At 38.6% G+C, this 18,535-nt stretch overlaps 1 protein-coding gene and 1 non-coding gene across 2 annotated transcripts; both read right to left on the bottom strand.

The window, feature by feature from the left end:
* Positions 1–2,391: 2,391 nt before the first annotated feature.
* On the bottom strand, positions 2,392–18,481 carry LOC106140790 (protein vestigial). The gene is made up of 6 exons (XM_013342425.2): positions 18,374–18,481; positions 13,662–13,869; positions 12,362–12,529; positions 6,457–6,592; positions 5,812–6,065; positions 2,392–2,441 (listed from the first exon to the last, which is right to left on the bottom strand). Exons 1-6 carry the CDS (start codon positions 18,479–18,481, stop codon positions 2,392–2,394), a joined length of 924 nt encoding a protein of 307 aa, XP_013197879.1.
* Positions 14,112–14,218, bottom strand: LOC132901960 (U6 spliceosomal RNA). The gene has a single exon (XR_009656961.1). It is a non-coding gene; the product is annotated as a U6 spliceosomal RNA (small nuclear RNA).
* Positions 18,482–18,535: the final 54 nt, after the last annotated feature.

Genomic DNA, 18,535 nt, shown 5'->3' with positions numbered 1-18,535 from the left:
TTACGTTTAAAAATCATAAATATGAATTTAATGAAATTTTGCCATAATAATATACAATATCATGAAGGCTATAAGGAAATTCTAACGACAACACCTGTGCTTCTCTAGCTTGCTAAAAGTTTACATATTTTAACAACTGCATAAAAATATGAGCGTTTTAAGAAAATTGCACTGACCAAACTAAACAAGAAATCGTTGCGCAGATCGGTGACATTATGAAAATCACACTTGATTCTTGAGTGGATTTTGGTAGGTATTTGCAAGTGCGACGGCGGGCGGCCATCGCTCGGTTTTCTATCTGTTTCAATAAGAAGCGCGGATTTCACATTTTCTATCTAGGCCGCCTATTAGAGAATATTCCTATCAAATTATGATTTGATTTTCAATCTGCCATAGTTACAGTACAGTACATAAAATAAAAATTGAGCTTCCAAAGCTAAGTAATATTTTTAATTGATAGTCAGCCGTTTTCACATACATCCTACAGGATTCATCTAAAAATAATAATTCAAATTACAGATAAATGTATCTGTAAACTACGTTTTCTTACAATGAGTAAAACTTCATTTGAAAAGCTAATTTTGTCAACGATCACCAACGTTTCTTGACGTGCATGAACTGCGTGGAAGGTGTACCCACAGCATCTCCAAGAGCGGTCGCTTGCACAGCCCCGCGCCCTCTAGCGGCCGCTACATCAGTTTCTACGCGAGAAGTCTCGGCTGGGATCGCGATAACTAATGTTAGTTTTATTTTATCTACTATTACAGATACGCCTTTTATTTAAAAGCTAAATCTTTATATACCGAGCGCTATTTACATAAGCATTTCATATTCATATTGCAGAACAAGCATTCACTGCTTCACTTTTCCGACTTTGTTTACAAAACCTTTGTCGTTTGAACTGGATAATATTGAATTATGTTACTAAGTACAATAACTCATATTTACATTTAATATTCGTTGACTTTTAGATTGATTTCTATCTCCTGAATATATAAGACCTGTTTGCTAGATTGCCTTTTCAGTTTTGAGGTTATAATTGAGTTCAGGACCGTTACATTGTAGATTTAAATGAATTATGCGAAATGAAATATGAAACAGACTAAGTTGGAATGAATTATGGTCAGTTCTAGAGATGTATCAAGTGAGCAGTTCCTCGACACGAGCACTGAAAACTTTATACTATAAGGATTAACGGGGTGTACACTGACTGGTTTAATATCGAGAAAGTTTTAGACAGGGATGTGTTGCGTCACCGTAGCTGTTCAATCTATTCATGGATACTTGTTTGACAGATATGAAAGAGTCTGAAAGTGGATATGAGTTACCTACTCGTCAAACGTCAAATATTGGCGTCATCGGACAAAGATTTACAGAACAGTTCACAGTTTACAGCCGACGGAAAGTGTGACAGTGATATTGAAAAGACAAAAACATGGTGAATGGAGGGTTGCATGATTCTATGAGCAGTCACAAGTTGTCGAAAAACTACGTTTGATGGTGCATAGGAGCGCGTTGGCTCCAACACTTATGTGAGTTTAATTGGGTTGGCCGAAGAAGCACGGAAATAGAATGAACGCGGTGGAAATGAGAGCGCTCAGGAGTATGATCTGTGGAAAATTAAGTAACAGGACAAAGAAGAGCGTGAAAAGGGATATTGGGATGTGACAGAAGATATAGTGACAGTCATAAATTACCCATGCATTTGTTCTTTTGCCTTATTTTAGCTTCGAACAAACATTTTAAACCGAAAAGACATCATTGCAGTATGGATGATTATGATATGCGATTTGGCAAAATATTAAACAGCCTTCATTGCATACATGCAAATCCGACGGCGTCAGTTGACATTTTCTATACCTACGAAGGCTTAGTCAACACATTTAAGAGCCTTTCACGAGTAAAAAACCAGTAAAAGTGCGACTCTGGCACGTCGCGGACAGAAAACTAGCCGCCACACTGATACACCTTACTGATTGGAAATTCATAGCAAATCCAAAAATTATACTGTTACAAGGAAGTTTACATTTTATCAGATTTTTTTATGATTTCTATTCTATCAACTGGTGATACTCCGGCGAAATCCATCGACACGAAGCGTTTTTACATTTCCAGTTGCTACATAATTTAGCATATCATCTATCGCCACATAACTAAGTAAACTATCTACAGGTATTTGGAAAATGTCTCTTTTATAAACACTGCACTGGGCACGCAACGCCTTGGTAAGTAAGTACATAGTCTAATTGTCTTGTCACACAGTTCACAATAACACACGTTGCGTTGCACTGCAATCCCTTGTCTATAAAGAGCCACTGAAGTTTTTTTTAAAATAATTTTTCACTCTGGTGCTAGGTCCCACTTGGTTCCCAGTCCCGCGCGGCCGCGCGTTCAGAACCAGTACAGGTCCTTGGAAGTGTCTTGCACCTGCGCCTCCAGACCTGCCGACAAAGGAGTTGCTGTCATCATTTAACACAACATGGTGCGAAATACCTTTGTCATACAGTTAATGTGAGTTTAAAGTAAGTCGTAGCTTTGTAATCAGCTGAGCATTTAAATAAATTTACTTAAATGAAAAGTTATGTTGCAATTGCGAGTAAGTATTTAGGTAAGTAGGCTCAAAAGTAGGTAGACTCCTAAGAACTTGATAACGCTTCGAATAAACTTTTATTTACAATTAACTAAGACACTTAAGCAAGTTTGTTTTTAAGATTTAATCTAAATATAAGATATAAAATAAATGTAGGTAACGAATGGATATTTTAAACGATATCTTTAAACAATATCTGCAATATTAAAAAGATCATAACTTCCTACCATTACCTAGTAGGTAGGTATAAATATTCAATAGATTTGACGACGTTCCAACTCAACTTCAACTGGCTTGCTATAGTCCAAACCAGATCACGCGATAGTTGGCGGTCGGCGGATGGCGTCGCTGCCCGCGCGGGGATAGTTAATAGACGGGGGCCCGGGGGACGGCAGGCGGTCATAATTGACGGCCGCCTCGTGATTTAGTGAGCGGCGGGCGGGGGGAGTAGTGTGGGGGAGGGGGCCGGACGGGCCCGCGATTGGTCGCCGCTCGCCGAGCGCGGACGACGCGCCGCGCCGGCAGTACCTCCCTCCTGAGTCCGGCACTGGCCGGTCACTCGGCGTATTTTATTGTTTTTTGGTACTACTCTCGTGGTAGCTACTAGCTTTGCGCTTTTCATACCACAAAAGATTCAAATTGTTGTTAATTTTTTTTTTATTAGCACGTTTAATAACCAGATGATAGAAGAATGTGCCGTGTAGTTCCCGGCACTATTACAAAAAAGAATAGGACCACTCCATCTCTTTCCCATGGATGTCGTAAAAGGCGACTAAGGGATAGGCTTATAAACTTAGGATTCCTCTTTTAGGCGATGGGCTAGCAACCTGTCACTATTTGAATCTCGGTTCTATCATTAAGCCAAATAGCTGAACGTGGCCATTCAGTCTTTTCAAGACTGTTGGCTCTGTCTACCCCGCAAGGGATATAGACGTGATCATATGTATGTATGTATGTATGATAGAAGACCAGTATGATGACATGAGTTGCTTATAAGGCCTACTGACATGCACACATCTGAAGTAAATACCTACTAAGTACGTAGATAGGTAGGTAGGTATAGATGATGGTATTGAATTACAACAGAAAAATCTTAAGAAAAAAACCGGTCAAGTGCGCGAGGTGAACTAAGGCATCGAGGGTCCGTACAATCTTATTATCTATAATACCTATAAATTATAGAATATTTTATGCCATATTTAAATTTGACCAACATACAAAAGTTGAGTTGCAGGCGTGGGTATACACACATTTTATATAAACTAAACTACATATGTATATAAGTTTGGTATTTCCATCTAAGTACTTACCTATGTTATAAGTATCTACAAATTCTTTTTTTTTTTTTTGAAGATTTTGAAGAATTTTGACAGACAGATGAACAACAGAGTGATCCTATAAGGGTTTCGTTTTGAGGTGGGTATGGAACCCTAAAAGAAGAGAAAATATTGGTAGTATACACCTACAGCTACATAGGTAGGTACCTTCTTTAGTATCAGGAATGCACGTCATGTCAGGTAGAAGGGCCGCGAGTGGCGGGTCCCCGGTGTTAACATCGACCGTCTGAAGTCAACAACCTCACTCCAACTGCGCCGTTTAGCCCTTTCGTCAGGAGTTAAGACCATGCAGTCATTTTACGACTACAATAGTTTAAGGCAACTAGGTATAGGTATACTCATTTGATTCGCAGAAAGATGTCTCGATCTGATAACGACGTATTGGTGTTCAAAGGTTTACAAAAAGTACCTATACCTACTCAAGTTTTTGAAAACACAAATGACCGAGGAGAAAATATTCCTAAGTTTTACCAAATTTATTGACAAAGCGGCCCGTGCGTGCCGACACGGGAGCACATTTTCCTTCCCTCGGTTCGTTTTGGAAATGTTATCAATCAAGGGAATGGTTGCGATTGGCGAGACAAAGGGAGCGCTGGCGCGGAGGGCGGGGGTTACAGCGCGGGTGAAGAATTTAATTTGCGAGCCCCCCTCCCCCCTCCCCTCCCCGGCGCAAATTAATTTTAATCGTCGTCATTAGAGCCGGGCCGCCTCGCCGCTTTCAACTCGCCGCTCGTTTTTATCCCGCGGCCGCCGTAATCGCGCCCCCGCCCGGCTGCAATTACCCTATCCTTAGAAATTAATCTAAATTCCAACTCTGACGGCTGCGAATCACGCGACTTTACAGGGCTATGCCGAGGGAAGTTTGTATTGGCAGTCGTAATACAAATAACAGCGACTTTTATAAACGCTCTACGTCGATACCTACCTCCCTACTGGTTTAAGCTATCGCATCAAAATGTTATAACTTAAGTAGTTATAAATTAAGTGCCATTTTGGAAAAATAGCAAAGTGTGGTTTAATGTTTTTTCATAGAAATTTTCACGAGATCGGTTTCGTATTCCGCCATGGCCGCTTGGCGTGTTCCACGAAGCGGCGCGGGTCAAAGCGGGAATGGTTTGTTTTGTGTCTGCTGCGCCCGCGTTTCAATCACCGCAATTAAAATATTTCTCTGAGAACTGGAGGACTTGCGACCTGAGCCGGGCCCGCGTCTGCTGCTCAGGGACAGACATCTTATAACACGGCACTTCATTTTGAAGTCATCGCAAAGGGTTCACTAATTTATTATGCGCTTTCATGTTTCTTAAAAATGTTTGTTCACAAACAGTCTCATTCATTAGATGTTTATCATTTCATTCTTCAGACCAAACATATTCGTATTATAATCGGTTCAGGATGTCTTTATGAGCAATATTTCATTTTTATTTAGGTAGTTATGTTTGTAGCTTTGTAGTGTAATGACGTAGGTCCCGAACATCATTTAATTTTGAAGAATAACCGGGCAAGTTCTAGTTTGACTCACGAGAGTTCTATTTTTTATTAGTTTCGACAAGTGTGCCTGCTATTTGATCTTTTATCTACCTACATCATTTTGGTATTTCTTCTTAAAAAAGTTAATAAGTTATCTCTTATTTTCTTGTAAAGTCTTTTCATCCTACAAAAACAACAAATTTGCCTTCTGTAAATCATCCAGATACCAACCTACACTGTGAAAGCATGTGATAATAAATAAACATGAACATACATACAACCGATCAAGCCTCTATCGGCTTCTGCACACCACAGATGTAATTGCTAGAGAAATTCCTGCACTCCATACCTACACGTCCTCCCATCAAATTCAACTTGTTCATCTAAAGGTAATCTTCAAAATCTGAAAGAACTAACCTGGCACAGGCGGGTAGGAGTACGGCGAGCAGGCGGCCGGGTCGAGATGGTGCGAAGGATGATGTTGCGCGTGCGCATGGTGTGCGTGGTGTGGATGGTGCGCATGCGCGGGCCACTCGACCGGCTTGTACTGCGTCAGCGAGGAGCGGCCGAGCAGCAGCCCGCCGACGCCGTAGCCCGCCGCCGCCATGTTGTGGTGCGCCGTCGCCGCCGCGTGGTACTCCGCCGCGTGACGGTGGGCCGCGTGGCCGTACCTAGCACCACACAATAATATATAGGCACTTATCACTACCCAGCATACGCGACGCCGTGTTTATCGCGCGAAAAGCTATCGCTAATTCACTTTTTATTATGACGTGAGTGAAACGGGACAGCGATAGTTTTTCACGCGATAAAATCGCGCGTACCATTCTACGGCGGCAGGAACGGAAAGGAAATCTCCTTGATTTTATCATCTTTTTATTTACAACTCACGGCCAAATGTGTTTAGGTATCTAGTATTTAGTAGATATGTATCTAATATAGGTAGTAAAGTAGATAAAAAGGTAAGTAATTCGAAAGTTGCAAAGGTCGTAAGTATCTGCTCAAATGAATATATTTCTTCGTAGCATTAACGCAGTTTGAGCCTAATTTTGCGGAACCTACCCAGTGTAGTGCTGGTGCCAAGGGTCGTAGTCGTAGATGTCGACGCCTGCGCACGCGCCGCCCGCCGCCACGCCGGCCGCCGCCGCCGCGTTGAAGAATGACGCCGGCAGGTTGCGGGACACCATGGGGACGCCCTCTGACACAAAACAACATAATGTAATACCTGTTTAATATGACGACTTACAAATACAGCTAGTTTATTATAAAATTTATTATCACAGACAAGCCTACTAGGTAGGTACAAAGTTATTTACTAAAAGATGTTATGGACGAATAGAAAATACGGATTTATAGCTAATGGAAAAGATATTCACATAGAAAATTATTTTTATACAAATCAAAAATATCGAATTATTACCAATGGCAAGAGGGTATTTTATTACAAATGAAAAATATTTCGAAAAGTCTGTGATACCTAACAACATAATACTCGTAGACTTGAATAGATTTCCGATAATTTTGTATTGTTATCTTTTGCGTCTCGAGTCGAGTCGTCGTCGAGACTCGAGTCTCTTGAATGTTGAAACTCGAATCTTAATTCTATCATCAAGCCTAGAGCTGAACGAAGCCTAGCAGTCTTTCAAGACTGCTGGTTCTGTCTACCTCGCAAGAGATATAGAAGTGACAAGCTGTTGCCCGCGACTTCTTTTTACTAAATTTCGAGTTCTATCGAATCTATAACAATGTGAAATAAATCAATATACCTATCACCTATAGCTACTAATCATATGAAATATTAACTTAAATATATGACCTTACCGAGTAAATTATTTTTGACCAATAAAGTAGACTAACAAACCTAAAATCTTTTTACGTGAGAATTACGCATGTTATTGCGGCAAAACCAGGATATTATCAAACTGATTTTCACTTAAGTATATTTAAATGTTATAGGTAGGTATAATGTTATCGTACAATGATAAATTACTTTGAATTTTAAATTTCGTAACTTATTTGCAGGCAAACTCATGCCTTGAGTTCATTCAAATGACGATAACTTTTTTTTCAGTGAACCGATTTTGATACCCGCCGCGCGCGTCTCTCCGAGGAGAAGGATGTTGTGTGCCTAACATCTACTCTCGTTCTCTCATTTATTTAAATACGCTGCTGACTGTTCTGGTTTTTACAAGTCACTGAGATAGATAAATGTCGGTCATCGCTTCTCCTTGTGAAAAGAGGTATACACCATTATTTAAATATTAACTTAACTGCAGAGATTATCTGTTGATTTTTAGGTGCTCCCTGGAATATCTTCCACATAGGATGGCATAGAATACGACCATACCTTAACCAAAATTCTATGGGACCACACGGATACTCTACTCTTAGATTTTGAATGCAAAAAAAATTTTAAGTCGTATTATAATTACTGGATATATGCCATAACATACATAGAAGACGAATTGAGAATCTCTTCTTATGAAGTCTGTGTAAAATAAGTCGTATTTAAATCACGTTTATGTTTGTGTGCGAATGGTTGAAATTGTGAAATGTTTAATGAATGTATTATGTTTGTGTGATAGCGATAGAATATGTTAGGCACAGCTTAGTGTCATCTCGAGCGCAGGCGGCGCTGTTTTTGCGCGCGGGCGCGGCCGTGAGCGCCGCTCGCCGCGGAATGCCGGTGCTATGCGTTTTTGCCGCGCGGCTCCTCTCAGACGACCCCTGAGTAATGGCCACTTCTTTGTCTAATCTGTTCTCGTAACTATGGAGCCCGGAGCGAGGGCATCACAATGCGGCGACTTTTTGGCAACACGCGGCAGCCCGCGCTCCGCCGACCGGTTTGACGACTTGCGTTGCGTCATGCCCGAACTTTACCAATACAACTTGATAATCGTCCTTCACATTGTGTCCACATGAAGTTTAAATTTCATGAACTTATATAATAAACCGCATATGCGCTATAATATTGTGATCTTGCATAAGGGCTCCTAACAAAACGTACTAGTAGGTACCTAAGTATTTTGACTCTCAGTTTGATTCAGATCTATATGTCTATTTTTAACCACCGACGGATAAAGTGCCGTGTGGTTCCCGACACCAATAGGAAAAAGAATATGAACACTCCATCTCTTTCATATGGATGTCGCAAAAGGCGATTAAGAGATAGGCTTAAACTTGGGATTCTTCTCTTAGGCGATGAGATAGCAACCTGTCACTGTTTGTACCTATCTCAATTCTATCATTAAGCCAAACAGCTGAACGTAGCCTTTTTTTATAAGACTGTTGGCTCTGTCTATCCCGCAAGGGATATAGACGTGATCATATGTATGTATGTATGACCGAAAAAGAGGAATGTTTGACGTGTCTGTCTATTAGTGTATGTGTGTGTGAGTGAGTTCACTGAAAGAGAATATTGATGGATTGATTTTTGATTGATGATTTAATCAAGAATGTTCATAATTTGCCAAAAAATTATCGATTAGAATAAGTATCTAGTACATATATACAGAATGAATAAAAATAATATGTAGAATAAAACCACCGACACAATTTTAAATCCACATTTACCTAAAATATTACAAATAGGTACTTAAGTAGGTACCTACTTATTTTATCCTAACTAAGCTATCTACTTTAACACATTTTTTTTTAATAAGTCTTAGGTCAAAGAATACATAGATAGGAATGTGATACTTTTACTTGACAAAATCGTAAGTAGGTAATAAAAACTGATGACTGATGACAAAATATGGGATGCTCAAGCGGGATTTCGAAAGGGAATGGGATGTACTGATCAGGTCTTTTCCTTGCGGTGTATAGCCGAAAAGTTTTTGGCCAAGAGTCAAAAAGTCTATTGCACATTCGTAGATCTGGAAAAGGCCTATGACAGAGTTGAGAGGAATGAATTGTGGTCAGCACTTTCTATGCATGGGGTGAGCAGTCTCTTAATACGAGCACTGAAATCCTTATATGAGGATTCGAGTGCTTGTGTCAGGATAAACGGAGCGCACACTGAGTGGTTTAAGATTGAGAAAGGCGTTAGGCAAGGATGTGTTGCGTCACCGTGGCTGTTCAACCTATTTATGGATAGCTGTTTGACAGATTTGAAAGAGTCTAAAAGTGGATTAAGGATGAATGAGTTACTCGTCAAATGTCTGCTCTATGCCGACGATCAGGTTATACTGGCGTCATCAGCGGAGGAGTTACAGGAGATGGTAAACTGTATGCATGAAGCTTTAAAAGAGAAAGGAATGAAAGTGAACGTAAGTAAAACTAAAACACTGGTTTTTGAAATGGAGAAAGAAATGACAGCATGTAATATTTTGATTGGAGGAGAAAAAGTGGAGCAAGTGAAAGAGTTTGTATATCTAGGATCAAAGTTTACATCAGATGGCAAGTATGATAGTGATATTGAAAGGAGAGTGAACGCGGGGAACATGGTGAATGGAGCTTTGCATGCCTTTATGAGCAGTCAGAAACTATCCAAAAAGGCTCGACTGGCTGTGCACAGGGGCGTGTTGGTCCCGACATTAATGTATGGGAGTGAAAGTTGGGTATGGCAAAAGAAGCATGAAAGCAGAATAAATGCAGTGGAAATGAGAGCGTTAAGGAGTATGATGGGTGTGAAATTGAGTGACAGGATAAGGAACAGCGTGATAAGGGAATGTTGTGATGTGAAAGAAGATGTAGTTACAGGAATAGAAAAGGGTATGTTAAGATGGTTCGGTCATGTGGAGAGGATGAATGAAAGCAGGTTGACTAAGCAGATATACAAGGAGAGTGTGGAGGGAAAGGTCGGAGTGGGAAGACCTAGACGAACGTATCTTGATCAAATTAAGGACGTCCTGGTAAAGGGTCAGGTCAAAAGTACCCGAAACCGCCGAGCTTGTATGAAGAGAGTTATGAATGTGGACGAAGCGAAAGAAGTATGCAGAGATCGTGGCAAGTGGAAAGAGGTAGTCTCTGCCTACCCCTCCGGGAAAGAGGCGTGATTTTATGTATGTATGTATGTATGTAGGTAATAAAAAAAAATATAGGAAAGAGGTCCCCAACGCGACGTAGGTATTTCTTAAAACTTATTACTTAATACATACCTCAGTAAGTATACCTTAAGTTGAGTTTCTTTAATTACATATTTCTTACTTTTTATAGGCAACTTACCTACATTTGTGTCGGGGGTTATTTTAATTTATCTACCTATCTCACGGGCGACACCCACTCGCTGACATGCGTGAAGCTAGCAAAGTCCCTCAATTTCGTCGGTCCACATGAAGCTTAACATCTCATACATATTAAACATTCACCAAATAGGGAAAGAGATAGTTTCATCAAAAGAAGTGAGAATTTTCGGCTGTAAATTTGTGTAAGAGTTTTAAGTAGAGATAATTGAAGAATCCCGTCTGAACATAACTTTGCGCTCGCATTTTGTAGTATACCTACGTAGTTCGCAGTAAACTTATCTATACTAATATTATAAATAAAATAAAATAATAAATAAGAATAAATAATTTTATTTTTATTTTATTTTGTAAAGCTGAAGAGTTTGTTTGTTTGTTTGAACGCGCTAATTTTAGGATTTTAGGGCGTTACTCGTTCGAATTAACAAATTCTTTTTGTGTTATATACCATTCACTAGGAAGGCTTTAGGCTATAGTTATAACATCACACTGCAACTATTAGAAGCGAAGAAAAAATGGAGAATATGAAAAAAGGGGAAAATTATTCATCCTTGAGGACTTCAATGATGCCCAACTTATTCCACACGGACGAGGTCGCGGGCACAGTTAGTAGTAATTTATATCCACCCAAAAAAAGGCTTAGCTGTAGTACCTACCTATACTAAGTAAATAGTCACCTAACTACTTAGATGTCGAATGATACTTATCGTAAAATATATCTGAGTGCAAGTCACATCAATAGCCTTGCAAATATATTTAAAGAAAGGAATATTATTAACAATACGAACATACACTTTACAGGAATCTCATTATCCGCAAAATAAGGTAGATGAAAACAAGAAGCACTACACCATATGTAGTTGCTGTATTGAGTAAGGTTTAGGGAATATTACTTTTATTGGAGGTGACGAATCTCCCACCTTCTAAAAACGTTATTTAGTAGGTAGGTTACACGAATTTGGTACAAAACAAACTTAAAAATCGAGAAAATTTAATAATACAAAAAAATTAACAAAAAGACGGGTGTAGTAAAAGTTATCTTCTGATTTATGTTTCTTGAATTCTCTGTGTGTGAAATGAAACAGCCAAGCCATTGGATGCAATCCAGTCAATACGGTGCGCAGTAATTAATGAAGTGCGGTGAGCGCGGAGCTGGCGCGGGCGCGGGGGGCGGACGCGGGGCGAGAGGCGGGAAGAACGGCTTGTAATTAAACCCACGGGCACTTCACTGAGGTCCCTACCTACTGATTTATCTAGTCGACTTTAAATAGGCGACTTCTTCAGTGTGATATACCTGTTCCGATACGGTCTCAAGCCGGAGAAACAAAAACTTGCCTGGAATAGTTGTTCGGCCGCGTCATTCAGTACGAGGTCTGCCGAGAGTAGTTCGGGGACGCAGATATTTGCTCGACACGTTCAACGCCGTTTAAACCTGTGATATGTGTCGGTGTAGACAGTCTGCCTGCATGTAAATATTCGAGGAGAACTTTTCGGAATGTTTCGAATCAAGGAATCAGATAATAATACCTACCTAAATCGGCCACGATAACAATTATGTACCTACCCATCGAGAAACGAAAAATTTTGTTTCATTTTGCGACAGCTAATTTTACATTTTGCAAATTTATTAAATATCACGAAATAATTCCAAATGACACTAACTTAACATTGCACCTACTCATTTCAACTTAAAAGCGATACCTACGCTTTGCTGTTGAAAAAAACAAAAGGGAGAAAAGTACCTATCTACAATCACTTTTAGTATTTGATGAAACTTTCCTCACCTTTAGGCTTATCAAGGGCGAGAGCCCTGGTGAAGTGCTCGTCAACAACTGCAGCGACGTCTCCGGAGTAGTGCGTGAACACCACGCAGTTGGCGCTGACATACTGCGCGCGCGCACGCACCGCGCCGCCCGCGCCGCTCTCGCCCTCCGACTCCGAGGATCCGCCGCCTGAGAATAACAACACCATTTAGGTTAATTTCCCTAGGAAATTTCTCTCCGTAGGTGATAGACTGGGGAGAGACTAAGAAAGGAAGAGTATTCTCTCACTTGAAACTGTATAAGTAGGGAGGTTTAGCTATTTTTGAATCTCAACTCTAGCCAAACTGTAGGTATAACTAGGTATAGATGCGATACGCCTGATAGAGGCGATATTTGTTCATCCATTCATTGGTTCCTTTGCTTACAAAGACAAAGTTTGTCAAAGTGGCACGCCACAACTAAACTAGGGAGTAGGTACTTACAATACAGGTTTAATACAGGGTAAGTACCTTAAGTACTACTTACTTACGTACTTGCGTAGTAATATTAACGTAAGTATTAAAGGTGTCTTCAAGCTGGTATTTTTCATTTTTAAAAATCCGCAGAATTATGTATAGGTACTTATCTGGCGTTTGAATTTGTTTATAAGTAAATAAACTATCCTAGGTATTCTAAAGTACTTATCTACTATATCTACTATTTTCAAGACTATTGGCACTGTCTGCCCTGCAACGAATATAGACGTGATTATACCTAAGTATGTACTGTATGTACCTACTAAACTATCTATTGTCATCTCTTTATTGAACCGATTTTTTACAATATTTTAAGAGCTTGAGACTGTCTCAACTCAACATACATACATCTCTTGCGGGGTAGACAGAACCAACAATCTTGAAAAGACTAAATGGCCACTTCAGCTATTTGACTTATATCTAATGTTAGAATTGAGATTCAAATAGTGACAGGTTGCATCGCCTAAAAAAGAATCCCAAGTTTGTAAGCCTATCCCTTAGTCGACATCCATGGGAAAGAGATGGGAGTGGTCCTATTCTTTTTTGTATTGGTGCCGGGAACACGGCACAACTCAACCCTTATAAAAATAAACACATTGCGACGACAACTAACAACGGGAAGAATACTCTAATCTCGTTCATTTGCAAGTTTAATTTTTTCAACAGCTAAATGAAAATGAAATTACAAATAAATCTAATTCCTGCTAGGTATTTGAATGTTCAATCGGCGTCGCTACGCGTTTCCGTTTTGAAAAACTTTTATCTTTAGAATGTGTTCTACAGGTTCTACTGTTCCTAGTGCGTACCATCAGCGCTGGCGCGGCCATGGGCCGATAGATCCTCCTCCTTGGCTCGCAGCCGAGGGGCGTGGTGGGCGTGATGCGCGTGCGGCGGAGAGCCGGCGCCCGGAGACTGCGCCCCCGACGATGCGGAGCCCGAGCTGAGCGCGGCGCCGCCCCCGCCGCCGGCTCCGTAAGCCTCGCTACCTGCATTGCTGCCACTCTGCACGTTAAACTGTAGACAATAGTAAACCATTAATCTACTACTGCGAAAGACGTAGCCGACTAATGGTGTCAGGTTTTCAAACGCAGGCTGTCTCTACTTACCTACATTGAAATAAGTAGGTATGTGAAGCACACACTACCAAAATCGCGATTGTTGCAAAATGTTTACTTGGCGAATGTATAACCTCTAATTCCATTACATACTACTAGGTACTATTACTACAAAGGAATCCACAAAACCATCAAACACAAAAAAATGTGGAACGCTTCACGATTTTGCGTGTCATCCTTGCGCAGGGGCCATGCTAATCTTCTCTGTATCGTTCCAATTTTAGTATATGTACTGCCGAAGCAAGTACAGCTGTCTTGCTGCAACAACACTATATATAGTAAGCTAACATGAAAATTTTACTTGCGCGATGCAGGTCTAGTATATTTTTTATACACAAAAATACAATCCCCGTTTACAAAAATAAGAGTCATCCAAATAAATTAAAATAAATACACGTATGGTATGATACAAAGTAATCCAAAATAAAGAATAAAATTGTAATTATAGAAATTAGTCTGTCTATAATATGACAACTGTTTCCAGCGACATCTATCGGCGTGGCTTGGGATTCGGAGCCCGAGCTGAGCGCACAGACAAACAACAACAGAGTAAACACAGATTAGCTTTTGTAAGACCGGAACGTTTGATTTTTACTACGCTTTTATTAGCTTGGGTTGTATGTATGTATGTAGGTATGTATGTATGTATGTATGTATGTATGTAACGGAATCTTTGACCTTAATTTTCACTGGTTTCTAAACGTCTGATCAACTTGGAACTTTGCACACGTATTAAGGACCGATGACAATGCAATATTTTGATAAGAGTTTCTCATTATCCTTATTAAAACTGCCAGGATTAATAAATTCATTTTTAGATCCTTCGTAGGAGAGTAAGAGAGACAGAGCTAGCAATTTCCATACAAGAAACCGAGAAGTTCTGACGTATAAGGAGTCCAAAAAAAATGTAATATATTTCCATATAATGTTACTATTAACCTGAGGCTTTTTTATTTCATCGCATCGCTCCATTTAGAATTACCATTAGAAACAATAGTAGAATTAGTAGAATATTTTGAAACAATAAAAAATATATAAGTAATAAAACAAAAGTAATAAATGAAAATTTAACAATTAAATTTACAATAATACAAGAATAAAGTTACTACCTACAGAACTTTGCGATATTTAATACGTATTTAACATATTAATGCAATTCTTGAATAAACATAAGGTATCTTTTGCCTATTTATAATAGCAACACTGTAATACTCGTTTGGAAAATGAGTGACAGTTTATTTATGTCAAATAAGTTTTGCAGTAAGTTTTGAATTCGATTCGAACACCTGTAAACTTTCTTTCTGTTTTTTTTTTTACCGGTGCCTGTGTATTTACCTATTTGCACTTTGTTTTGTGCTGATAACTTGTCGTTATTTGGAGTTTGGAATCTCCCGTTGAGTCGAGCTTTGTTCTTCTGGATATTCGTGTGATTTTATCATCTGAGATTGGACTCTGACTGTGTTCACTGTGTTGTGCAGATATTTTGAGATAGGACTCCTGTAAAAAGTACCTGATTATTTGAGATAGGAGTCCCAAGTTTGTGTTTGTTTTTGTGAAAGACAGATTTTACAACAAAAGTGCCACGATGTCTTCAGATAAACATTGTTGCGTTCCTGGTTGTAAAGGCAGCGGAGGTATGTTTGAAATATTTTTGTTCCTGTATCAATCTGCCTCTTAATCTTGTGGTTTGATTCCTGGCAAGGCCACAATCGAAAATTATTATGTTTGCTGGATAGTCAAAAATATTATTAACAGTGATTTATCACTATAAAATTCTTTTCAACTGGGTTTAACAATCATCATACATACATACATACATATAATCACGTCTATATCCCTTGCGGGGTAGACAGAGCCAACAGTCTTGTAAAGACTGATAGGCCACCTTCAGCTATTTGGCTTTAAGATAGAATTGAGAGTCAAATAGTGACAGGTTGCTAGCCCATCGCCTAAAAAAGAATCATGATGATGAGAATATTATGAGATTTAATCCAATCAGGCCACATATAACTTTAAGAAAGTTAGTTGTGAAAACCGCCGGCGATGGGCGCATGGTTGCGAAAGTCTTTTCTAGTAAGATAGTTATACTAGAAGTGTTAACATCCAAAAAATAATTGTATAAAAAAACTAAAAAACTACCCGTTTTATTGCTAATCGAACTAAAAAATAGAAAATAAATAATAGTTTAAAAAAAAACTAAAAAACTACGCTTTTATTGCTAATCAAACTAAAAAATAGAAAATAAAAATTAATGACAAAGGAATTATAAAACAGTAGTAGCAAGTCGAACAATCAGTTAAAGTCAGTTGTAGTAGTAATTACCTCGGATTAAAATTATAACAAAATTAAATTTATTAACAAAACAATTTAAATCGGAGTAAAAAGCGTGGGGTGCATTTTACTTCATTTTCGTAACTCTCTTGTCATAAATATATGCTAATAGAATGATTTTAATATTTACTACATCAGGCACCCCACGCTTTTTACTCAGATTTAAATTGTTTTGTTTATAAATTTAATTTTGTTATAATTTTAATCCCAGGTAATTACTACTACAACTGACTATAACTGATTGTTTGACTTGCTACTACTGAATTCCTTTGTCATTAATTTTTATTTTCTATTTTTTAGTTTGATTAGCAATAAAAGCGTAGTTTTTTAGTTTTTTTTAAACTATTTTATTAATATTTTGTATACAAACGTACGACATGCGTTCATACATATATTTACTTCGGGATAGATAGCGCCTACCGTCGATACTTCAATATTTTAATATAAGTATATATTTAAATAAATCAGTTTTTATGACGTGCAGAAGAGATGGAAGACCCTTTAAAAATTTATTAAATCTTAACGATCACTTGAATAAAAAAGCGTATCAGTTAGATTTCAACAGGTATTTTTTTAAATTTTTGTGATTTCGTATCTGGAAACCCTTAACAAAAATTTGTTTGTTTGTTTGTAATATCTTTATTGCATAGAAATTTACACAGTAACAAGAAAAAAGTACAAAGTTATAGAATAAACAAATCACTAGCAATGGCGGACTTATCCCATAAACGGATCTCTTCCAGTCAACCGGCAAAACAATAAAGGAACTAGATAATTTAGTAAAAAGCGGCAAGTCACTGTGTTTTTAGCAACAATATAATAATATACTAACAGAAATACATATAATAGACATATACCTATCCAATAAATATATATTTATAAACTTATTAATAAATAAACATACATAAACTAAGATAAATTGCCTGATGTTCGATCTAGGTGCTCAACTGGACAGGAACTTAAATACATTATTTTTAAATATGTTGAGGGTCTGTGCTTTTTTAGTTTCCAAGGGGAGAGAATTCCAAAGCTTTGCAGCCTTTACGGAGAAAGATTTAGAGTAGGAATGGGAAGAGTGTAAAGGAACACATAGAAGAAGTTTATTGTAGGATCTTAGACGATTGTCCGGTTCGCGAAAAGAGAATTTTTCGTGAAGATACGAGGGGAAAGATCGATTGAAAAGAACATTAAAGAGCAGAGAAAGAATATGGAGATTTCGGCGAGCTCTGATAGGCAACCAGTTCAGTTGATCACGAAATTTCGAAATATGATCGTATTTCCGGAGACCGAAAATATATCTTATACAAACATTTTGTAAACGATCGAGTTTATTGAGAAGTTCTTCAGACTTTTATTACTTTTGTTTTAGACGGATCCAAATAGACTATGTCAGCGTAATCAAGATGAGGTAGCAAGAGTGAGCTAGCCAACATAATTTTAGTTTTAAGAGGCAAGAAGTTTTGAAGTCGTTTCAAGACGTGTAGTGAGTAGAAAATCTTTCGACTTACGTCATTGATTTGAGGGGCCCACGATAAAGTCTGATCAAATATGATACCCAAATTTTTTACTTTATTAGTAAAAGGGATAATTTCACCATTTGACTTCGTTGTCCGAGAGTCTATGCAATTCTTTTCTCAAACATGTCAGAAGAGATAGTTTCAACGATAGAACCTATTCCTAAGGTTTCAACGTACTAATAAATTGTTTTTGTTTTGCATGCAAGAGTAGGTAAGAAACAAAAATACTTAGGTAGTACCTACCTAGTACCTACTTAAACGCAGAATTTTTTGCACTTCGATTATTATCTTATTATGTTAGCAATATGTATTAAGTACCTACTTAAGTAGATATATAATTCAAGTTTATTACGCCGATTCTATTAACTGTGAAAAAATTAGGCTTTTGAGTCAACGCTAAAAACAAATTCTCAAAATGTATGTTGCTTATTTAGCGATATCGCATTAAAAAACATTACGGACAAAAGAGCCTGAAATCATTTTTAAATGGCATCTTCCTTTATAGAACTTCAAATATCTTCTAAGATCTTCTTGAAGATATTGCTCGATACTGACCCGATCATACTGAAAGTGCGGCGCGTGGTGGAAAGAGCGCGCGGCCCCGCGCCCGTACAGGTAGGGGTAGTAGGCGCCGTACATCACCTCGGGGCAGCTCACCGCCATGCCGCCGGCGGGCTGCGCGCGCGCCCCATCGCCCCGCGCCGCCCCCCTCCACCG

This window comes from Amyelois transitella, chromosome 7, assembly GCF_032362555.1.
Source record: "Amyelois transitella isolate CPQ chromosome 7, ilAmyTran1.1, whole genome shotgun sequence".
Classification (NCBI taxonomy): Eukaryota; Metazoa; Arthropoda; class Insecta; order Lepidoptera; family Pyralidae; genus Amyelois; species Amyelois transitella.
This window is presented reverse-complemented; position numbering and strand designations above follow the sequence as displayed.